The following is a 25432-nucleotide window of genomic DNA, read 5'->3' on the forward strand; positions in this document are numbered from 1 at the left end:
CTAACTTTAAAGAAAAATGATCAAAAGATATTCTGTTAAAACCAAAATGACAGACTTGTATTGAAATGAATCACTCCTGTGGTAGTGAACCTTATATTGAACCACATGGTACCAACAGGTCCCCTCCTGTTCAAACATCCAGGTTATGTGAGCTGTGTGAACTGGGAGACGTTGACAATCAATCACATTTCTTTTGTATCGTCCCTGTTAAGAGAATTTATTGAGTGAAATGTATGATTGAAATTCAGGAATATTTCTGAGTCCTGATGAAGAAAAGATGGACGTTAGTTTCATTTTAGTGTCTTTAAGTTGGAAAGTTTAGTTTGTAAAGCTGTAAAAAAGCCAGGATGGTTTGTTAGTTTAATATCATCAATCAGATGAGATGCAGCGTCTGCTGGTTTTGTTGATAGTAAATTTGAAGCACAAGTGGGTTTGACATTTATAAATGCATGACACAATAATATCAGTAATAACAATTGTTTCTCCATGTGTGAATTCAAATAGGCACTTTAAACTTGAATGGAGCCAGGGAAGATAGTAAAAGAGCTGCGTTCTTTAAGCTGATGGAGCTGAAGAACATAGATGTGAACTGAATGGAGGCAGTGACACCCCGTGGAGGACTTATCTGGACTCAGACCCTGACGTCAAACCTGCATGGAGGTCTTTGTATAAACCTCCTTTAACAAAGAAACATGCAGACCTGCAGTGGAGGATCCTACATGGCATTGTAGCAGTGAACTCTTTTATCTCTGTTATTAATGCTGCTGTGGAGGAGAAATGCCCCTTCTGCAGCCAAAGAGAGACGGTGTTTCACTGTTTCTCAGAGTGCTCTCGTCTGACGGCTCTGTTTGTGTTGTTGGAAACCATTTTTAGCAGATATGGAGAAATTTTTATGAAGCAGGTTTTTATTTGTGGTTTTAAATACACTCGCCAACAGAAGAACAAGTGTCAGATATTGAACTTTGTTTTGGGACAGGCAAAGATGGCGGTGTATGTGAGCCGCAGGAGGAAGGTGGAGGAAGAGCTGAATGTTGATGTGGTTCCTGTTTTTGTCAGAATGGTGAAGTCCAGACTGCTGGTAGAGTTTAGTTTTTACAGAGCTGCTCATGACCTGGAGACTTTCCAGCTGATTTGGGGTTATGGGGGGGTGCTCTGCTCTGTAATAGATGGACAGTTGAGTTTTGGACATGTGCTGATGTAACTTTGATACCTGATATGTAATTATATTATGTATGTGTTAATGTAGTGTTTTATGTTTTTTCACAGTGTATATAGTGGATAATAAATGTTGAGTTTAAAAATCAAAATCTCTATGTCTCTCTCTATGTCTCTCTCTCTGTCTCTCTCTCTCTCTCTCTCTCTCTCTCTATGTCTCTCTCTCTCTATGTCTCTCTATGTCTCTCTCTCTCTCTCTCTCTCTCTCTCTCTGTTATTTCCTGTTGAAGTTTAGTTTTTCTTTCTGTGCTCCACGTGTTGCAGCTTCTTTTCTTCTTCTAAAGGTATTTATTGTGACTTTATTGTGTTTATATTGTGACAGTTTTCACTGTTTGACTCTTGAATGACTCTTTGTTCATCTTGTTAGGATAGTTCCAGTAGAAACCGCAGAAATCTGTAGTTCAGAACTCTACTAACAGTCAACACAAATCAACATGCTGGAAGTTTTCCTCCAATTTAGGTTCACTGTTCAAAGTAGTGATGGGCGGACCGATTCTTTTCACAGTATCGGTTCCTTCGAGTTGATACATGTAAATATATCGAACCTTTGGAGTTTTGATACTTTTTGCAAAATGTGCCGTCAGTTTCTCTGTGACACTCATTTATAGTACAGACACATTCGACAACTGCAGTCAAGTCAGCCGCCACTCCGGATATTACAGTCAAACTAGCCGCCACGTACTTTCCTACTGCGCGTACGCTTCCGTTATTACGGTAATGAGGCTTTTCTGCTGGGAGGACACGAGTGATCCGTCAACTAAACGTGGTTTGCATTTACTTTACATTCGACCAATAATATTACAGTTTGATTGAAACAGTGAATTGAAAAAATGCACTATTTATTTCACTTGTTTACCAAGGAGGTTATGACTCGGGAGAATTCACTGTGGAATTAGAATCTACAGAGTCTTGACTTCACTTATACAGATTAACAATTTCTCATATTCAGCATATTATGAAAAGGAAACTGTCTGTTTCCAATCAATGATTCCACTTCTCTACATCCTACAGGACCCCAGCTAGCTGCACAACAACTTCCAGAACATTTCACTGATGAATTTCACAATAAAAGCTCATTGAAAATACCACATTTAAAACATATACTGCAAAAGGTGCTATAAAATCTACATATTATGCATATTCATTATATGCATAATATAATGTTCCTGATGCCTTCAGTATTTGAAGAGCCAGTTTTTTCATCTCATGTGCCATTTCCTTTTTTTCAATCATTTTTTGAATATATTTTGTTGTATATTTTCAATGGTCCTTTATTGTGAAATTCACCAGTGAAATGTTCTGGAAGTTGTTGTGTTGTTGCTGTTTCAATCAAACTGTTATATTATCGGTCGACTGTACAGGAAATGAAAGCGATGTTAAACCACATTTAGTCAACGGACCATCCGTGTCTTCCAAGCAGAAAAAACTCATTACCGTAATAACAAAGTGTGCGCGCAGTAGGAAAGTACGTGGCGGCTGACTTGACTGCAGTCATTCGACAGCTCGTGCTGCCTGCCCCACAAAATTTCTCTTCAGTGCATTACCAGTCATCATGTATAAGTTTACATTAATAAAGATAAAAAAGTACAAACATAGAAGTAAAAACAGGTAAAAATATCTTAATCTACAACATACAGAGCGTGTGTGGCAGTGGTGGAGGAAGGGGTTAAATCTGGCCGGAGCTTTCAGACTCTGTGTGACGCTGATAGATGTGTAATGTAGCTCCTTTCCTCTGACTTTAATGAACAGCTGTGGCTGTCACACAGCCACAGCTTAAAACAGACAGAAGCAGTTCTTCTGTCTGTTTTAATCTGTACTGTACATGATGATGATGATGATGATGATGATAATGCTCCATTAATTCAACCATAAATCATGGAAACGTCTGTACTTTGATCCTTATAATCTAACACTGATTGACAGACAACATTCCCACAAGATCAAATAGAATATAACACAGCTGTAGCAACTATAACAGAACCATAAATAAAGATGAATGTAAATAAAAATATGATGCATTGGTGCTCTGAAATACAAACATTCATGTGATCTTGTGGCTCCTTCTAATCTCCTCGGGGATAAAAGAGAGAGAACACGTTTAGTGTCTGACAAACTTCACAAGTTTTGTCTCCACTGATATTTGTGAAAATTGTTGCATCAGTATCTTTATGTATATTCACTAAATCATCAGTTGAAATACATGTCAGGCCTCTGAGTGTGATATGCTGCTTAACTGTTATTAATCAATAAAGTGTCATTGACTCTAATTAAAACAGCAAGAAGTACAAATGACTCCATAGAAAACCAGAATCCTCAGACCGATGATGAAGGACTGATGAAGGAGAATCAGCAGCAGTTTCTCTCTCTGTGTTTCCTCTGCAGGTGAAGCTACAAAGACTCTGTGACTGGATGTGGATCTGAATTCACCTGGTGAGTATTTTTATTTCTTCTGCCACACAGCTGACTCCACCAGCAGCTCATCTCCATTAAATGTGCTCTATAGTGGTAAATGAAAAGCCAACAGAGAACTGGAAGCTTCTGAAAGTAAAACATTAAACATTAAACCTCAGTGGAAATGAAGAATAATGTCTTACTTTGATGCCATCTGGTGGTTGAATCAAGAATGACGCTGTTGTAACTGCAGTGCTGGTGTGATGTGCAGCTTGTTGTAATGAATGAGCTTGTTGTTGTGTTTGTGTGAAGGTGTTTCTCTGCTATGGATCAGTGTGAGGACAGAGAGGAGGGAGTCCCTCCCTCTAAAAGCTCTCTGTGTGGGGAACATGACAGCCAGACCAAAGCTCAGAGGTGAGATGAGGATCTCTAACTGTCCATCACTGTTCTCCACTCACATCACTCCACCATCATTATTCACACTCAAAGCTCTGTGTGTGTTGTGTTGAAGAACAAAGAAGCAGCACAGACCAGACTCTGCTGGACCTGGACCTGGACCTAGACCTGGACCTGGACCTGGACCTGGACCTGGATCCAGCTGTGTGTCCATGAAGAGTGACTGGTCCATTGGGAAACCTGTAAATTTTAAACCTGGACAACCTGCTGATGGAAGGTCAGAATGTAAAGCTGCAAAGACTGAACAGACTTTTCATTTCTATCCAACATGCACATTTATCAGAGCTGTTGTTGTTTCAGGATCCAGCAGCAGAGACCAGACTCTCCTGGACCTGAACCCAGCTGTCTGTCCTTTAAGAGCGACTGGTCGAAGGAGGCTTTCATTACTTTTAAAGAAGGACATCCATCTGCTGATCAGATGTAAGCTGTAATTGACAGTAAACATCAGGTTATGCTAGAAAAGAACTGGTTTGTATGACGTGTTGTCCGACCACGTCAGTGAAAAGCCGGCCGTCATAGAGAGGGAGGAGACGTGATAATCATTTAAATATGGAGATAACAGATCACATGTTCAGACAGTCTCTCCTGGAAGACATTCATGGTGTTGCACTCGCTTGTTCATATGTAAAGTGACATGATATGATTTATTTATACATTACAGACATAAAAAACATGTTAAAGTGAAAACACTTATTTCCAACATGGACCCAAGATGTTAAAAGACAAAACACAAGACATACAACATGAAACTAAATCACCACAAATTAAATAAAATAATAAATGCCCACATCAAAACACAAAGTACAACAAAGACAATTTGATGGCTGAAGTAAAAATGGAATTGCAGATTTCATTATAAACCTGTGAACATGTTCCATAAATAAGTCCTGACCTGACTTCTATAAGCTCCTCTCATTTTTAACAGCTGGATGTGTAACAGGAGGCTGTTCCACAACACGGCAGCAGCTTAAAAAAAGGAACTTATGGCTACATTATTCACTGGAGGGACTTTATATGAACACACACTGGCCCTGGTGTTATAGCCATGCTGAGTATGTTCCATTGTTATCTGTGAAGTATTGAGGAGCAAACCCACTGATAATGTTGAACATATGATGCAGCCTCTGTTGTTCTACTCTGAGCTGTACTGGCAGCAGTCCTACACTTCTGAATTCATCACCAACATGAGTTAGAGAAGATACATTTAATAAATACTGAATAATATTATTTGGCATCACCTGCAGTTTGTTCCCAAATTTAGATGTCAAACCACTGAACCAATCAGAACAGGCAGAATCAAACTGACGCTCTACCAATGAGGACATGAGAAGTTTCTCAACAGAAAAGTCAAAAAGAGTCTTAGTCTGTGAAATTTGCTGCCACTCTTACATAATATTTTATAAACAACAGATTCACAGGACAGTGACTGGTCCAATATTATTCCTAAATATGAGACAAAATATTATAAAATTTCAGCTCCATTACAAAAGATTTTCAGTGTATTTGTTCTTGACGTCTTTGTTCCAAACAGGATTGACTGGGTTTTATCCAAATGTATTGAAAGTTTGTTATCTATGAGCCACTCTCTCACACTTTCTGATTCATTACTAAGAGTTGTGAATTTCACTGACATCATTCCCAGATAGCAGTAATGCAGAATCATCAGCATACAGCAGCAGCTTGCATGTCACAGCAGCTGTCGTATCATTTATATACATAAGAAATAAAAGAGGCCCTAAAATAGAACCGTGCAGCACCACACATGTAATATCCTGAGGTTCTGATAGAACCACTTCAACATCACAGACTTGAGTTCTTCCTGTAATGTAAGAAATAAACCATTTTACAGCAGTATGTCCAAACACCATGCACTGTAACTTTGACAACAGTACAGAATGATTCACTGTGTCAAAAGCTTTCTGCAAGTCAGCATAATTTCCTCCATCAAGGTTTTGTCTAATAAAATCAAACAAATGAATAAGACAGGTGTCAGTAGAGTCTGCTGCTGTAAAGCCAGACTGAAGCTCATACAACATATTGTATCTGACTAAATACTCCTCAACCTGTTCAAACACAAGACGTTCAAAAACCTCAGACATGACACCTGCCTACTTTCTCACTTTCTCACCTAAATGTAATTTTCATACTGGGAGCTGCCCAGTTCAACCAGTCTGATACAAGCAGACACTGAGCAGCTCCACTGGAGCAGCTGGAGGTTGTAGCTGCCTTGCGCCAGGGCACTTCAGCAGTGTACAGTGAGGGAGGGAGAGCTGTATGGAGGGTTGATCAGAGCTGTTGGGACTAAACCAAACTGACTGATGAAGCAAAACACTGAGCTGAAAGCTACAAACAGACTGAGCTGTTGATTCTCAGTGGGATCAGCAGGACTAGTAAAGCTTTACCACTACAGGGAGTCACCTGATTCTCTGTTCACATCCAAATATCACTTGATGGACCTTTAGCTTGTGTTTGTCTCTGTGTGGACAGACATAATGTGAGCTCATTCTTCATGATTCCCCCACAGAGTAGACCAGGAGAGCTCAGAGGTTCCCAGTGGTCAGTCTGCCCAGCAGCATCAAACACACCTGGACTCCATATTTATGGTCTGTAAATGTACAACAACTACTTTTACATCTATTGTGTTCACAATCATCTCCATGCTGCACTTTGTAGACCAGTGGATTGTCAGTCTGTCCAACATGGATCTGATGTTTGCTTGATGATGTTAGTTTGATTGTGTGATTCATATAGTATTCTGTTCCAGCTGCTGGAGGAGAACATCATCACCTTTGTGAAGAATGAGCTGAAGAAGATGCAGAAGGTTCTGAGTCCAGATTACCCAGAATGCTTAGGGAGTCAGAGGGAGGATGAGGAGGTGTTGGACGGTGAGGAGGAAGAGCAGAGGAGGAGCAAAGAGGCATTTCTGAAGATCACACTGCACTTCCTGAGGAGAATGAAGCAGGAGGAGCTGGCTGACCGTCTGCAGAGCAGTAAGAGGATTTCTATAAAGATTTAACAAGATGGATAAATGAGACATTTACTGATGTCTCAACAGATGGAAGAAAATATGTTTTATTCACTCATTCTTTGACGGAATTAAATGTTTAAATATTTGCTTCATACTTCATTCATTGATCCTATTTCCTGTGTGTTCATTCAGGGAATCGTGCTGGCAGGTGTCAACGTAAACTCAAGTCTAACCTGAAGAAGAAGTTCCAGTGTGTGTTTGAGGGGATTGCTAAAGCCGGAAACTCAACCCTTCTGAATCAGATCTACACAGAGCTCTACATCACAGAGGGAGGGACTGCAGAGGTCAATAATGAACATGAGGTCAGACAGATTGAAACAGCATCCAGGAAACCAGCCAGACCAGAAACAACAATCAGACAAGAAGACATCTTTAAAGCCTCACCTGGAAGAGATGAACCAATCAGAACAGTGATGACAAAGGGAGTGGCTGGCATTGGGAAAACAGTCTTAACACAGAAGTTCACTCTGGACTGGGCTGAAGACAAAGCCAACAAGGACATACAGTTCATATTTCCATTCACTTTCAGAGAGCTGAATGTGCTGAAAGAGAAAAAGTACAGCTTGGTGGAACTTGTTCATCACTTCTTTACTGAAACCAAAAAAGCAGGAATCTGCAGGTTTGAAGAGTTCCAGGTTGTGTTCATCTTTGACGGTCTGGATGAGTGTCGACTTCCTCTGGATTTCCACAACACTAAGATCCTGACTGATGTTATAGAGTCCACCTCAGTGGATGTGCTGCTGACAAACCTCATCAGGGGGAAACTGCTTCCCTCTGCTCGCCTCTGGATAACCACACGACCTGCAGCAGCCAGTCAGATCCCTCCTGAGTGTGTCAGCATGGTGACAGAGGTCAGAGGGTTCACTGACCAACAGAAGGAGGAATACTTCAAGAAGAGATTCAGAGATGAGAAGCAGACCAGCACCATCATCTCCCACATCAAGACATCACGAAGCCTCCACATCATGTGCCACATCCCAGTCTTCTGCTGGATCACAGCTACAGTTCTGGAGGATCTGTTGAAAAGCAGAGAGAGAGGAGAGGTGCCCAAGACCCTGACTGAGATGTACATCCATTTCCTGGTGGTTCAGTCCAAGCTGAAGAATGTCAAGTATGATGGAGGAGCTGAGACAGATCCACACTGGAATAAAAAGAGCAGGAAGATGATTGAGTCTCTGGGAAAACTGGCTTTTCAGCAGCTGCAGAAAGGCAACCTGATCTTCTATGAATCAGACCTGAGAGAGTGTGGCATCGATATCAGAGCAGCCTCAGTGTACTCAGGAGTGTTCACACAGGTCTTTAAAGAGGAAAGAGGGCTGTACCAGGACAAGGTGTTCTGCTTCGTCCATCTGAGCGTTCAGGAGTTTCTGGCTGCTCTTTATGTCCATCTGAAATTTATCAACTCTGGCGACAATCTGCTGGCAGAACAACAAACAACATCCTGGTGGCCTAAAGTCTTTAAACAAAAACCTGAACCAACATGTTTCTACCAGAGTGCTGTGGATGAGGCCTTAAAGAGTCCAAATGGACACCTGGACTTGTTCCTCCGCTTCCTCCTGGGTCTTTCACTGCAGACCAATCAGATTCTCCTCAGTGGTCTGCTGACACAGACAGGAAGTAGCTCAATGACCCATAAGGAAACAGTCAAGTACATCAAGAAGAAGATCAGTGAGGATCTGTCTGCAGAGAGAAGCATCAATCTGTTCCACTGTCTGAATGAACTTAATGATCATTCTTTAGTGGAGGTGATCCAACAGTCCCTGAGTTCAGGAAGTCTCTCCACAGATAAACTGTCTCCTGCTCAGTGGTCAGCTCTGGTCTTCATCTTACTTTCATCAGAAAAAGATCTGGACGTGTTTGACCTGAAGAAATACTCTGCTTCAGAGGAGGCTCTTCTGAGGCTGCTGCCAGTGGTCAAAGCCTCCAACAAAGCTCTGTAAGTGCACAGATAGTTATTTATTGATTGATTTATTGATTTATTGAAAAGATATTCAAGATGGGAGAGAATACGTTTTTAAGTATTTTTCTATATTTGTTCTCCAGACTAAGTGGTTGTAACCTCTCAGAGAGAAGCTGTGCAGCTCTGTCCTCAGTTCTCAGCTCCCAGTCCTCCCGTCTGAAAGTGCTAGAACTGAGTAACAACAACCTGCAAAGTTCAGGAGTGAAGCAGCTGTCTGCTGGACTGGAGAGTCCACACTGTGCACTGGAAACTCTCAGGTCAGGATTCATCAACCTGCACAACTGATCACCATTTAAACTGTGATTTATATGAGTTGATAAACACCTGGACATTTTCTCTACTCAAATTATTTTCAGACCAGTTGTGTGTTTAGACCATGTGAATAACTTTCTACTAATATATTTCCATTTGTTTTGTTCTGTCTCCGCTGTTGGAACCTGAAATACCAGAGAGGAGTTTTAGATTCAAAAACTGAATGAAGAACTGTGTAATTGGCCCAAAGTAAAACACATACAGACAGTAATTCAGTGATCAGTGTTTTGGTAACAGTTATAGTTTCTTTTAATTTCAGAGCAGTATCTGTGCTGGGATGATAGTGATTTTTAGTCACAATGGTGATATGACAGTGCACCCCAGCTGTTATGTGGTTAACCACCATTTAATTCTTCTTTTGTTTCAAACAACCTTAAAACTCATGATTACTGAAACTGTGAGAAGTAGAGTCAGTGACTGAGAGTGAAGGAGTCAGAAATGTTTGCTTGTTTTTACGTTTATTTCCACAACCTTCAGTCCTTATATGCCACATTAGTTTGGATTCTGTTCTGTATTCAACTGTGAGCATCTGAGACGGAGTCATTTACCTCTGTGATGTGTGGGAGGTTTGATCTTCTTACAAACTTTAGTCAGAGCTGTCACCTGCAGCTCTTCATCTTATCAGCTCACTGGCTGCTTCTTCTTTTACTATTCTTTTATTTAGACCTATTTTTAGCAGTGAAGAGGTAGCAGTCGCTAACATCATGTTTACTAGGGTTACAGGAAGCTGGAACTGCCTCACAATACAAACCTTACTGTGGTTGGCCATTTGAATTTAGAGTTGTGACTGAAAGTATTAAGTTTAACTTTAAAGATTAGAGAAACAAATTGATAATGAAAGTAATAAACACACTACTTTCCAGTGCTGCAGTGACCTCAGATCATGTGACACGTGTGTTGTTTTGTGTGTCTGCAGCCTGTCAGGATGTCTGATCACAGAGGAAGGCTGTGATTCTCTGGCCTCAGCTCTGAGCTCCAACCCCTCCCATCTGAGAGAGCTGGAGCTGAGCTACAATCATTTAGGAGACTCGGGAGAGAAGCTGCTGTCTGCTGGACTGGAGGATCCACACTGGAGACTGGACACTCTCAGGTATGGACAGACAGGTTCACACTCTCAGATACAGACAAACTCACTCTCATGGCAATTCGTGCAACAGTCATGTAATTCAATCTATCTATTCGTGTACATTGACACACGTTTTTCCATTTATTTCGTGACAGTCAGCAGGATTTTCAAACTAATGTATTTCAGGTGGAAGTAGGTTTTGTTCCTGCAGCACATTTTTTTCTGTCAGTTGGGACTCGGGAGCTCAGAGGCTGTATTGTTTTTTCTCATATGTTATTCATTTTTAAACTATAACTGCTTCATCACTCAACCATCACTCGCATATGAACTTAAGTGACATCCCATTCTTAATCCATAGGGTTCAATATGACGTTGGTCCACCCTTTGCAGCTATAACAGCTTCAACTCTTCTGAGAAGGCTTTCCACAAGGTTTAGGAGTGTGTTTATGGGAATTTTTGACCATTCTTCCAGAAGTGCATTTGTGAGGTCACACACTGATGTTGGACGAGAAGGCCTGGCTTTCAGTCTCTGCTCTAATTCATCCCAAAGGTGTTCTATTGGGTTGAGGTCAGGACTCTGTGCAGGCCAGTCAAGTTCATCCACACCAAACTCTCTCATCCATGTCTTTATGGACCTTGCTTTGTGCACTGGTGCACAGTCATGTTGGAACAGGAAGGGGCCATCCCCAAACTGTTCCCACAAAGTTGGGAGCATGGAATTGTCCAAAATCTCTTGGTATGCTGAAGCATTCAGATTTCCTTTCACTGAAACTGAGGGGCCAAGCCCAGCTCCTCAAAAACAAACTTTACACTTGGCACAATGCAGTCAGACAAGTACCGTTCTCCTGGCAACCGCCAAACCCAGACTCGTCCATCAGATCGCCAGATGGTGAAGCGCGATTCGTCATTCCAGAGAACACATCTCCACTATTCTAGAGTCCAGTGGCGGCGTGCTTTACACCACTGCATCCGACACTGATGTATGGCTTGGATGTAGCTGTCCCGGCCATGGAAACCCATTCCATGAAGCTCTCTACGCACTGTTCTTGAGCTAATCTGAAGGCCACATGAAGTTTGGAGGTCTGTAGCGATTGACTCTGCTGAAAGTTGACGACCTCTGAGCACTATGCGCCTCAGCATCCGCTCCGTCATTTTACGTGGCGTACCACTGTGGCTTAGTTGCTGTCATTCCCAATCGCTTCCACTTTGTTATAATACCACTGACAGTTGTCTGTGGAATATTTAGGAGTGGGGAAATTTCCTGACTGGACTTGTTGCACAGGTGGCATCCTATCACAGTATCCCGCTGGAATTCACTGAGCTCCTGAGAGCGACCCATTCTTTCACAAATGTTTGTAGAAACAGTCTGCATGCCTTGGTGCTTGATTTTATACACCTGTGGCCATGGAAGTGAAATAAACCATTACCAAATGTAATTATCATTTATAAAATATTTATTCTCTCTTTGTTGGAAAAAATCCATTATTGAAATTCTGATTAAAATGCTTCAACAGTGACACCTGCAGGGCAGGAGGAGAAAGAGCAGTGTGTGTGAGGTGGTGGTGGGGAGCAGTGGGGGGGGGGGTGGAGGGCAGAGGAGGACGGGCTCCTGCTGTCCCCCTCAGGGTGGATCTCTTACATCAATTTAAAGTACTTATTTTTTTTCATGCTAATCTATGATTGGCCAAGACACGTAAAATGACGTTCCAAGGGAGGACGTCCTCCCTAACCAATCAACAACCAGAATACAATATTGACATCACTTTGGTCCAATGATAGTTTCCAGATTTCATCTTCAGTTCTCTACAACTGTAACGTACATGAGTGTGATGAACTGATAAGAGAAGAAGAGCAGTAAGATATAGATAAATTGATAGAGTAGCATATTAGAAAATAAATTATAACTTGCAAATTACAAACTATATTTTTAAACGCATCAGTAAAACATTGCATCTCATTTAGGCCCTTTCAACAACCAAATTACCCTCAGCGGGACTACGGTGATGTGCTGCTGCTCTGAAGTGAACTCCTCCCAACAACAATAGAAAGTTAACAACATAATTTAAATGAAACAACCAGGAGAGTTAGCTTGTTTGTCATTGTTGCTAATGATATCAGACTGGTTAACCAGCAGCCACAAAGTTCTGTTAACTAACAAACAAGATGACCAACAGCCACAAATGGATGTTATGACATGAATACTTCATCTCCATGATAGAAAGAAGAAGACATCAGATAACGTGAGTCAGATACAGCTTCTCTCTCTCTGTCTCTTTGGTTGCTAATTTCATCTCTGATGGTTAAATGTCTCTGTGTGGCTGTTGTGTGAATTTATCTCCTCAACAAGAATGCTGCAGAGATCATATAATGTGTTGTAGGTAGTTTGCTTGTTGAAGTTACAGTAGGCTGTCTGGACTCACTCATTCATGTGGAATTGATCCAGTTTTTAATTGAGTGGTTGTTCAGTCACCTGTTGATGTTGTGTGATTAGTGAATGAGTGTGCAGGAGGTCTGGCTGCTTGTTGTGACAGTTTCTTCAGCTGGTTTTTAAGCTGAGTCGTATATTGAGTAATAAGCTTAAAGTAACGAGAATAACAAGTGTTAACATGTCAGCTTTGTAGACTATATTTTATATGTGATGCATATAGATCAGAGTGTGTAAGTCATGTATTTGATACATGCATTAATACTTTCTGATGTGAACCTACACTTTTAGATCTGTGAATGTTTTAGTGTTCAGTCTTTCTAGTATTCAGCACTGATCTGTTCCTGTATCACATTATAAACTTTGTGGTACTTTATATATTTCTGTATACTAAGAAAATACACAGGAAACACGTGTAAATCATGTGATATGTTGTCTGTTTCTGATGAGAACATAAATCTGTTGTCACAATAGAACAATACTATAAATTTGAGTTTAACCTTGTTGGGAAAATGACACATTGTGAACCACTGCACGGCTAAAATGAGCTCTTCTTTGTTTAGAAACAATATGTATATGCTAAATGTCTTTAAAGAAGCAGCCTTTTCACCACTCAGGGCTTTTTGTTTTTGAAAGCAAATTGTTTTATTGGCATATAAAACTGTCCCCCACCCCTCTGATTTCATCAGCTGGGGAACAATGATATAGTTTGATGTGGTTTGTTGTGAGATTCCATGTTGGTTTTTCTCCTGTCCTCCCCAATATTTTGAGTCACCAGCCGCCACTGATATAACTATATATATATTATATATGTTCAGACACGGCGCTAGAGTAAATCAATAGGACGGGCATTTGATTTTCATGAGGGGGCACAATGCATTGTATATTTGTTTAACCTGTTATCAAACAAGTTGAACACAGCTTTGGACGGAGGATACACAGACCCCCGGTCCTTGTGAAAGAAAACTGAATAGTAGGTTATCATTTTATAAATCTTTTGTTTATATGTTGCAAATGTTGTTAAACTAAGAGGTCAGTGGTTGTTGTCAACTGAATGTGATGTAATGTCATTGTCATTTTGGTATACATGCTGGTGAAGAAATCCTGCTCCTAGTCTAGTTGAACTCTTGAACTTGTTTCTATCTGAGGGCTGCTTGCTGACCTCTGGGGTTAGCTAGAGATATCTTTGTCTTAAGCCTGCTGTTTTAGAGACTGTGTGGATCATGAGGTATCTAGACAAGCTAAAGTTGAAGGATGTCCATGTTTGAAGTTATTGATTGACCATGAGGTCTCTGTTAGATCGTACGACCATACTTGTTTGTAAGAAGATGTAACAGTTTGTGGAAGTGTCTATTAGGGACCAGACTGTTTTAGCTTTCATTCTGGAGAGGTATAAAGCTGTCTGGTTTGGGTTAACAATCTTTAGAGAAAGGGCCGGCTGAACAACATGCTTTCTCTCCAAAAATACAAGATGATTGTATTTTTGTTTGTGTTTGGACATTTGTATAATTGTTACTGATGGTGTGATGGATTGTACAGCGTCTACAACTGCGTCAACAAGTAATAATGTTTAATGCTTTCTTTATGTCTCTGTGTGGTTCTTGAGCAACGATAAAACATTTCCACAACATCCTCCCGCCAGTTAAAAAAGAACAAATTTAGTCTTTGCAAACAGAAATGATGTCTGTGTTAATTTGCATATAGAGCGAGGAAGTGAGATCCGAATAACAAGTGGTCACTCAAGACGCATGTTAATACCAGGCGTAAACAGACGTACTTGGAGCTGTCCACTTGTGATCGGATCACCTGAGACGGATGTTAATACCAGGTGTAAACAGGGACTAAGATGCAAGGAAAAGAAGCAAGTGAGGGAAACGTGGATGCAATTTAAGAGACTTGAGATGCAACCAAGGAAACAAAGCGAGGAGAGAGGAAACGAGAACATTTGTTTTTAGAGACATGAGACGTCCTTTCCTCTGAAGTGTCACATGAAGCGACGTCCGTTCCTGATGACGGCGGCAGCTGATCACAGCTGATCAGCTGTCAGTCAGTTTTAACAGCTGTAGAAACTTCTGATTAATACTAATAAATGTTCACAGTTATCACTGCAGCAGCTGTTTCCTCTCTGCAGCTGTTACCTGTTTAACAAACATAAATAACAACCTGCATTCTGCATTTATACTGTGTCCTGCTCAGAGGCACAGGAACCATTTCTACTCACAGAATGCGTTTATATTATTTATTGATTATTTGCATCTGTATTGTTTGATATTCTGATAGTGAATTCATTATTTAATAACCCAGAATATGATCAGAGTGCCTTTTGAACACTGGAAAATATGTATTTGGCTAAATGTTTCAGGGAAAATGGAAATGATGTAACTCATATCAAACCCGACGCTCAGGAATTTTCAGCCTCACATGTGACTGAATGTAAATGAGGATAAATGATGTAAAATATAAATGTGTTGAACTGTTATTATGGATCAAATTAAAGTCAGGGAGAGTCTGTCTGTCAGCAAGAAACAGTTTAATGGAGGAAATAACATCATGAAAAGACAAATCTTTCTAATAAGAGACTTGAGATGTATGTGGCTGCTTTTCATTAAGCTAACTCTATGCTTCCTCGCGTCCTCTCTCCTCCGTGACCCGGAAATCGATCTCTCTCCGCCATCATGGAGGATCTTCCGATCCCTTAAATGCACCTGGAGGAGACGAGGAGCGAGGAGAGAGGAGGCTCCTGGAGGAGCTTAGAGCCAGGAAACACAGGTGTATCCTAGTGGAAGTGTTTTAACGGACGGCAACACCCCTTTGATCCAAAGTGTGTATTGATTGGTCAGCTGATCTGACGGGACAGTAAACAGTCGGCTGTTGTTGTAATACAGCAGATCAGGAAACTACCTGTGGAGAAGGAATGAAAGCACAACAGCAGCTGATCATAGCCTATTTATTTATAAAATAAAGATGACTGAATCATGAATCAATCATTAAAACTTTCTACTATTTCTCTTCATGAGGCAAAAGGCTTCTCCTTTCTTCTTCTGTGATTCAGAGCGTCTCAGCTCCTTCAGGAAAACATGACGTCACACAGCTGCGTCTCCTATAAAACCATCCTGAGCCTGAAAAGCACGTCAGACTTTCACAAACTAAATAAGCAACATTTTATTTAAACATATTCTGCAGGCTGCAGCTGTTTCTATTGTTCCTTTATGTGGGTTCTGTTCTTTCAGTAATTAACAGGTTTAAATTGTCTGTTTTTGTCTCATTCTGTGACAGACAGACGCTGCTATAGATCTATAATCAAATGATTAAACACTGGAGCAGTTATCAGCTGTTTTCCTTCCAGCTATCAATATGTAGAAATGATTAAGTAACAGTGTAAAGTCTTCATTCATTGTACATGAATTTTAAATGCAAACTTTAGAGTTTAAACTGTTACTTAGTCATTTCTATTGCTGACTTATTCATATTTGACATTTAGGGTGAAGTGCGTCATGACAACTTGTCTCCTCAAAATGATGCTGGAGTGAGCGACGACGTCCCGTTTGATAAATTAAATTCCTCCGTCCTCACGTCTCTCTCTCATCCTCGCTGGGAGAAGAGACGCGAGTGAGAGAAACCAGGAGACACGTTAGCGTAATGAAAAGCATCCAAGTATCCCAGAATGCATTTCACACCAACCGGCAGCGATGGCGGAGACTTTGAGTCAGGCTAAAAGCTGTTGATGTTAATATGTCACTTTATTAATTTTAAATGTTTTCAGGAGAGAAAGTAACATGTAGATTCCAACATGTGGCCAGTTTATCCCAGTAACTCCAGTCTGTAAACCTGCTGGGATGTGTTGGGAGATGTTTCCCAGATAGCAAAAATTATATGGCCCAGATCCGGCCCAGAGCCTCCATAAGTTGTGGGCCAGATCTGTAAAATGGACCCGGGCCGGTGTCCTTTGGCACAACGGGCCAATAACGGTGCGGATCCGTTTTTTCGCTTCTGGGCTGGCACTGGGCCAGCTCCAGAACGGATGAGATTATTTTGTAGTAATTTGTCCGAAGGTAGGCCAGATCCGGTTCAGTTCTGTACTGGATCCGGCCCAGAGCTTCCATAAGTTCTGGGCCAGATCTGTAAAATGGACCCGGGCCGGCGTCCTTTCTTATCTGGGCCGGTACTCGGCCAGCTCCAGATCGGATCACTTTCTAGCCATTTTGCTCAAATATTTGCTGTATCTGAATTAGTTCTGGGCTAACCTTTATCTTTTCCATAACTAAATTCAAACTAAAAAAAAGTATCTCTGGATATAAATTTCTAGAACTATAGTTGCATCATCATTACTGGTTGTTTAAAAAAAAACAAAAAAACAAAACAGAAATCATAAGTTACTACAGGAGACGCTGCTTTGTTGATCGTTCACTGTACACTCATCAGTCAAAATCTGTAATGAAGTGTACTCTACTCATGGTGGATTAACTCCAGAAAAAAGTGAATGAAGCGCGACATGACATCACTTGGGTTTACCTGTGCATGTTGAGTGTAAACTGAGTAAATATAAAATAGTGTAATTATGTCATATGACAATAGCATATGGCATATGAAGAAGAGACGAAGTCCTTTTAAACCCGTAATTTAGAGTGTAACAGAAGTATAAAAACTGACCTTTGACACACCAAAGCACACTGGGAAGAACTAATGTAACTGTCAGGGACCAAGCAGTTAGGCTCAAGAACACCAGGTGTGTAGCATAAAACATTGTTATTTATTTACAATTTCATTTAATCTTAAAATTCAAATTCAAAATACAAAGATCACGAGAGAAAAGTAAAACAGCATAATGAACTCAACCGGGTTGGCAAGAATAAACAATTAACTAACAACCTTAATAGCAACAACAATACCAACATTATTCACAACCAAACTAACTGTGACCCCTACCCCCCCCCCCCCCCCCAAAAAAAACAAACAAAAAAAAACAACAAAACTTAAAATTTAACTGAATCCCAAACATATCCCCACCCATATGACCTCTCCCACTGCCTGCTGTCACTTCCACTTCCTCATGCCACTTCTTTTGCTGGATCCATGAAAAACAAAAAGTTAGAACATAATTTAAAGCAAGCAAGAAATGACAGAATGTTAACTAAAATGTGTGCATACAAATTAGCAAACTGTCAAAAAATAAAGTGTGTGCTGTAGGAAAAACAAAAGGCTATGTGTACTGTCATTACTTAAAATGTTTGTATGTTAACGGTGCTAAAAAGAAAACCACTGACACTCAGTATCGGTGTTTAGTGCGGCTGTCACAGTAATCATTAATGCAAAATATATGTAAAATATACAGTACTTTCATGAAGTCAGCCACTGCTGCTCGGTGGAATGTTGTGATGCCTATAAACAACCAATTTTGAAGTTTAAAACACAAAACATAAGTGCTGCTGCAAAAGACTAGCACAATGCTTTATCTGAAATTTACCATGGTTAATGCCTCTTTAGCCTTGGCACGGTCTTTGCGGCCACCTCCCCGGTCAGATGCCAAGTTAAACCATCTGATAGTGTATGAGTCGATCTCACTGTCCGGAGCACTGCTAGCAGCTTGGTTCTTCCTTACAGCCCCTGTTGAGAGAGAATGTCCATCACATTGTAAGACAGATAAGCTGTCAGCGACCGAAATTCTCCATTCTCAAACCGACTAACATTACAAGTACAGAGGTGAGTGAACCTCTCTCTTAGCTAGTCACAACAACTAAATGAACAACCAAATACAATATGCTTTTCAATGGTAATACATATTGCAGCGCATTACACAACTTATTACACAGCGATCAGACAATGAATTACAGTTAATTTAAGATGAAATTTTTAACTTTTTTACGTTACTTATCCAATAAGACTGCAAAACTTTAACTAACTTATAGCCTGGATTTGAAAATTACTGTAATGATGGGGAATTCAAAGCAGGAAAACAAACAAACAAACAAAAAAACTTACCCTACTGATCCGCGGCACTCTGGGGGAACCTGAACCTGAAATAGAGACCGGTTGTGCTGTCAAATGGTGCTGTTTCAAACTAATGTTAGCAGTTAGCCTTAAGGTTAGCCGTTAGCCTATATGCTACTGGCTACATTCCTATGAGCAGCTAACGTAACGTCAACAGATAGTAAGATGCGGATGAAAAGCAAGTTGTGGGCAACATTGGTTGTAACATCACTAATAACAAACACAGAGTTGTTTATTCATTATTAATTCTAATTAACTTAGCTAGTTTAGTAAGCTAGCCCGGCTAAAAAGCTAGCCGTTGCCGATATAATATTATTAGCAAGCTTAAATGGGAAGTCAAAACCTTCTGAAATTATGTTAAGAAGCATAAAACCACTTTAAATACTGTTTTGCCACAACATTATTCGCCTTACCGTTATAAATAATTTTCCAGGGCTGGAAGAAAAGCCGCCAACGGTCTCCTGCTTCTCCTTGGTCCGGTCTGATACGACTGAACAAAAGGAAAAAGAAAAAAAAATCGCGCGCTCGTATCCACGGTTCTGGCCCGTAACTACTTTGACTCTGCTGACTGATTGCGAGTCTAACTGACACACCCACTCGTCAGCCTGTATGCGGTCCGTATCTGGCACGGGGATGTAAAACCGGTGAGACTGTAACACGGATCTGCCGGTTTGGAGGCGGATCCGGTCCAGAGTCAGTTGCTATCTGGGTTGGACCAGCCGCTCATCTCAGCTGCTAGCAGCCCGACTCCTGAGATGATCGGCCGGTCAACATGTGGTCATCCCGGGGAGAACATGATCCATGAACTGATCTGCAGCTCTTTGCTGATTCACCGCTGGCTCTAATGTCTCTGCAGCATTTAGATATATGATATAATTCCTTCTGGAAGATAAATGTTGGTCTCACACATGAAATCTAACAATTGTAGCTGCAACATTAGTTTGTCTGAATGTAAAGTGAAGCTTCATGTTTTTACTGGACAGAACAGCAGCGCTGCCTCTGGAGCTCCACATGTACACATATCACCACATTTACACACATATACATGGATTCAAATGAACAGATTCATTTCATTTATTTTATTAAGCTACATAACAGTTTAGATTTTTATTATAGCTACATTACAGACTGAATAACATCATTTACTGCATCTCTCTGTCAGTCAGGTTTTTGTTTTGTGAGATAAAAAGTGTTAGTGGAGCTTTGAGTTGAGATTATTTTGTCACAGTACAGTCAGGTAGGTGTGTTGAAGCTGAGCTGCTGCTGTTCCAGCTGCAGAATGATCTACTGCGTCCTCTCGTCCTCACAAGTTTGTACTACTGAGTCCAACTTGCCAAGTCTGAACTAGCAAGTACACAAGGTCCCAACTTGGTGTATTTGGTATTGAGAATATATCAAGTACGTCATATATAAGATATATGCACATATTTTTTCCAGCTGGCTGAGGAGACTATTATGCATGCAAGCATAGATTGTACTAAATATGATCAATAAAGACAATATATGAAGGAAGAACTCAGGAAGACTGGACTTCAGGAGCTCAGTGTTCAAACTTTAATGAACCTGCCAAGTGGGCGCAGCAGTAGTTTTCTTTGAGTTTATTAGACAGAGAGAGAGAGAAAGAAAGGTAAATAAACGTGCTAGCTAGCTAACGTAGCTAATGTTACTGATGCGTCATCATCGTCTCGTCAATGCTAAAGCTAATTAGCATATGTAGTCTAGTTAATGTGGTCAATATTATTACAAAATTCATGTGTTTTGGTGAAAGTTTCAGTGAGTGAGTTCATACTTTGAGCTGATAATTTAAAATGACTGAGACAACACAACGTCTTCTGTCACTATTCAGGCTGCTGTCATTTGTTGGAACTTAAAGATGTGTGTTATTTAATGTTTGTGTTTGTTAAAGGACTATTTGAACCTTTGATGGGTAACTGTTAGTGTATATCAGTAAACTGAGGAGGGTGTTGTGCTCTTGCTTGTTTCTTTTTGAAGGTGTAGAGAGCAGCGTTGGTGCCACAGTAGTAGTAGTGTCGTCTCCCTCCTTAATGATATGTACCTTTGGTTTTATTTCAGCTTCATAACACTACATTGTACTAAGCAGCTGTTGGCTCATTAGTTTGTTATTCACATGCACTAAAATTCAGCAGAATGCAGGAAATCAAGTCTTTGTAAGTAAAGTTTTCCTAGTGGGGACCCCCAGACCCCCCGCCGATAAACTGGTCTGACTGGAGCTATATTTCCCAGCCTGAATGATTTTCCCAGTCCGGCCCTGCTGTATGATGTTATACTGAATATAGTTTATGTCACAGCTTTAGCATCTTCACCATAGTAACGGTGGCTGAGGATCATGGGTAGGCTAATGTAGCCGCTTCCGCTATCGTCCAAAACTGACAAGAAAACTTGGTCACAACCTTTCATATTGTTGAGTTATCAAGGACGCCTTCATGTTTTATGTTGAGAAATGTTAAAGATATTAAAATCAACAGTGAGGAAAATACTCATACGCAGTGCGTCCTCTCCGGTCCCACCAGACTGCTAATATTAGAATAAAAACATGAAAACAAGGATCAAATCTCTTGATTAAATGTTGAGTGATGTAGCGGTTATAGTTTAAAAATGAAGAACAAATGAGAAAAAACAATCCAGCCTCTGAGCTCCCGAGTCCCAACTGACAGAAAAAAACCTGCTGCAGGAACGAAACCTGCTTCCACCTGAAATACATTAGTTTGAAAATCCTGCTGACTGTCACCAAAAAAAAGGAAAAATGGTGTCAATGAACACGAAGAGATTAAATTTAGTGAATATTTCACTGATTACTGTGAGACTGAGACAGACAGGTGGACGCTCTCAGGTGTGGACAGACAGGTGGACGCTCTCAGGTGAGAACAGACAGGTGGACACTCTCAGATACAGACAGACAGGTGGACACTCTCAGGTGAGGACATACAGGTGGACACTCAGGTACAGACAGACAGGTGGACGCTCTCAGGTGAGGAGAGACAGGTGGACGCTCTCAGGTGAGGAGAGACAGGTGGACACTCAGGTGAGGACAGACAGGTGGACACTCTCAGGTGAGGACAGACAGGTGGACACTCTCAGGTGAGGACAGACAGGTGGACAGTAAATCAGCTCAAACTCTTGAGACTGCAGCTGATTGTCAGCTGTAACCATCATGCAGGAATGTTCCACCTGTGTGAGAGGAAATAACTTGTCAGTCGTCCAAAGATTGTTGAGGAAAGACAAACAGAAACAGGCGGTTTATCATTTTCATGTTAGTGTGAATCAGTTTAAACAGTCCTGTCATCTGTTCACAATACAAACTGCTGAGTCTGACAAGAAAAAGTCTCATTGTTGACATGATTTGACTTTGAGACGCCTGTTTCTGATTGGCTGAATGTAGCTGCTGTCGATAGTCGTCGTGCGACGTGATGTGATGGACGGTTGTGTTGCCTAGCAACAGCAAAGCAGCTCAGTGTGATGAGGATCAGAGCTGCTTTTTCTAGAGTGATGTCATGTCCATGTTTGCATGCTGAAAGAGAACGTGCTGCTCTGACCCCCCTCCTCCTTTCAGGCTGCAGCCTGCTGGAGTCCGATACTTGACACCAGGTCTGAGGAAGTGTAAGTGTGTTTTTCATTTCATTCATCAAAACAAAGCTCATTCACATCCTACTGACGATGAAGATGATGTCATCATCAAACAGATGATAGATCAATAACTGCAGCTGTATTGTGTCTCGTTCTCTCCATCAGATTTCTGTCAACTCACACTGGATCCAAACACAGTAAACAGAAAACTCAAACTGTCTGACAACAACAGGAAGGTGACACATGTGAAGGAGGATCAGTCATATCCTGATCATCCAGACAGATTTGATGACTGTCCTCAGCTGCTGTGTAGAAATGATCTGACTGGTCGCTGTTACTGGGAGGTCGAGTGGAGAGGAAGCATTGATATATCAGTGAGTTACAGAGGAACCAGCAGGAAAGGAAACGGTTATGACGGCTGGTTTGGATGGAATGATCAGTCCTGGAGTCTGAACTGCTCTGATGTTGGTCGTTACTCTGTCCGTCACAAGAAAAGAGTAACATCCATCTCCTCCTCCATCTCCTCTTCTTCCTCCTCCTCCTCCTCCTCTGTCTCTAACAGAGTAGCAGTGTATGTGGACTGTCCTGCTGGCACTCTGTCCTTCTACAGAGTCTCCTCTGACACACTGATCCACCTCCACACCTTCAACACCACATTCACTCAGCCTCTGTGTGCTGGGTTTGGGTTCTGGTCTAAGTTGCCTGGTTCCTCAGTGTCTCTGTGTGGTCTGTAGGAGGAAGAGTCTCCTCCTGTTAGAGAAACTTTCTCACTGCTGACCAGATAGTTCAGTCTGTACAGGATCACACACAGCTGATGGTATTTAGTACCAACATGATCTCTCACTGCTTGTAAATGTAAACATGGTTTCCACATGATTGACAGTTTGTTTGTAAAATGAATCAAATGATAAACTGAGTCCAGTTGTTGTTGTTTTCTGTTGTTAGTGTATTAGAAAGGCTTGAACTGTAATGGGATAATGGGAATGGGATCTTCACAATGTTTAGTTGTAGTTCTTCTAGTAGTTTCATAGTAACTGTGTTACCTGATTCCTTCACTTATTTAGAGATCACATGACAAATGATGGTCAGAACAACAGGCCTCCTATTGGCTGGTTAAATGAACACCTCTAATGGTGAAGGCTGAGGCTCAGCAGCTGGAGTGTGGCTGCTTTTATGCTGCGTTCATATCATATTGGAATGATGCTAATTATGAGATTCTGACTTGTAAATAGAATTCAGGTCAACATTCAAGTGGTAATTATGAAGTGGAAAAGCTGAAAGCTCTGATATTTACTGGATATGCTGGATTATTGTCAATAACAGTATTTTTGAGCCTCATTCCACCAACTTTGTAATCATGCAGCCGTCTTGATTTGTTGTGTGACATGAACGCTGGCGAGTTGTAAACATGGGAATCTTTCCCGCCTCTACCATCCATCCCATATGATGTGAACACAGCATTAGAGATGAGAAGTCCAGGAGCTGTTGTGTGTTTCTGACATACAGGAAGTATTTAGTTTTTCTCTGGAGTGTTTATTTAGTTCCTGTGTAGAGAATAAAGTTCATGATGATCAGTAGCTGATGTTAGTTTTCTCCATTTATTTTTGTGTGTGTGCATGTTAATTCATATCTAATTTCATATAGTAGATTGAAGGTATTTGACAGTTTCAGGACTGTTTAAAGTGTCAGTTTAATGTGTTTAGCTCACATTCAGTCTGACAGCTGTTGTTCAACATCAGACACACATTATTATTCCAAGCAGAGTATTTTTATATTCTTAAAACATGTGCGGAGGATCTTTAAAGTTCAGACAGTCTGTGACGACACAACTGACGTCAGTTAAAGTCCGTTTTGATTTTTTTACATCCAATGTCAAACTTTTTTGGCTTTTTTTGGTCAGAGCGACTCAAAAACGATGAGTTCTGATGGTGTTTATTGATCAGATTGATGGATTGGATTCATGTTCTACAGACTCACTGTGAGATACATAATCAAAGTCTAAAAATACATCAAAGGAACTTTACAACATATCTGATATACTGTGTAAACTTTGTAAATGTGCATCACATAAGATAGATGATGTGGTTCAGTCAAACTGCTGATGTGAGAGTGGAAGAACAAACTGGTTTTAACGGTTTTAATGGTGACACGCTGTAAAGAGACAGTTTGATTTCTGATGGTGAATGAAAAGACTTCATATAAATATGTTTAATAAGTATGTATTTGAACACTGGTGGAGTTTATTGTTCCACTGGATGTGATTATTTCAAACATCTTCATTTCTTTTTAAAGCCTAAATGTTCCTGTTTTCATGTTTTAAAGTGTGAGTGAAGCAAACAGCTCCTCCTCTGACAGGATGTGATGCTGTGAGTGAACAGCAGGTGGCAGCAGACGCTCATGTTTCTGTTCCTCCAACACTTGAGTTTCACACAGTTTATATGTTCAGAGGTGGAAGAAATAAAACGCATCCTTTACTTTAGTAAAAGTAGTAAAACTACCATCAAATACTCCTTTACAAGTAAAAGTCCTGCATTCAACAATATATTGAAGCTCTGAGAAATAAAATGTAGTGAATCATGAAACAGTTGAGTGTTTCTCTCTGACATGTGGAGGAAAAGTAGAAGGTGTGTCCACCAGTTCTCCCATAACACAGTCTAACTGGTCCCAGTATGAATCTAATAGCGGGCAGACTGGTTTGATGATGGTGTGTGTATATTCAGTATCTATATGTTGTAGATTATTCTATGAAGGATGATATTAAAATATATTTAGATTTCATTATCTGCTGTTTTTAACCGTCTTGCCAAGTTGTGACTGTTGGCGTCGACCTGAACAGGAAACAGTCGCAACCTGGAAAAATGTTCAAAACCTTTTTAATGGTGGAACCAGCAGAATATATTTTCATCCAGATGTTTCAAAGAGTCTTTGGCTATAGAGCTTGGTTACAACAATGTAAAAGTGGGCTAATATTTAGATAATAAAGAGGTAATAATAATGTCATATAAT

The 25432-nt window shown here is 40.6% G+C and overlaps 1 protein-coding gene and 2 long non-coding RNA genes across 3 annotated transcripts; 2 read left to right on the forward strand and 1 right to left on the reverse strand.

The window, feature by feature from the left end:
• The first annotated feature begins 4201 nt into the window (after positions 1-4201).
• LOC122995155 lies at positions 4202-6616 on the forward strand. Its single transcript, XR_006406737.1, has 3 exons — positions 4202-4279; positions 4363-4482; positions 6587-6616. It is a non-coding gene; the product is annotated as an uncharacterized LOC122995155 (long non-coding RNA).
• Positions 6617-7015: 399 nt separating this feature from the next.
• Positions 7016-8958, forward strand: LOC122995126 (NLR family CARD domain-containing protein 3-like; the record flags this gene model as incomplete). Its single annotated transcript, XM_044370152.1, has 2 exons — positions 7016-7052; positions 7223-8958. Coding segments are annotated over exons 1-2 (1773 nt in total), but the record flags the coding sequence as incomplete, so codon positions are not given.
• Positions 8959-17698: 8740 nt separating this feature from the next.
• On the reverse strand, positions 17699-19548 carry LOC122995148. Its single transcript, XR_006406731.1, has 6 exons — positions 19439-19548; positions 19255-19331; positions 18833-18867; positions 18318-18457; positions 18189-18232; positions 17699-17918 (listed from the first exon to the last, which is right to left on the reverse strand). It is a non-coding gene; the product is annotated as an uncharacterized LOC122995148 (long non-coding RNA).
• Positions 19549-25432: the final 5884 nt, after the last annotated feature.

Source organism: Thunnus albacares, chromosome 13, assembly GCF_914725855.1.
Source record: "Thunnus albacares chromosome 13, fThuAlb1.1, whole genome shotgun sequence".
In the NCBI taxonomy this organism is placed as follows: domain Eukaryota; kingdom Metazoa; phylum Chordata; class Actinopteri; order Scombriformes; family Scombridae; genus Thunnus; species Thunnus albacares.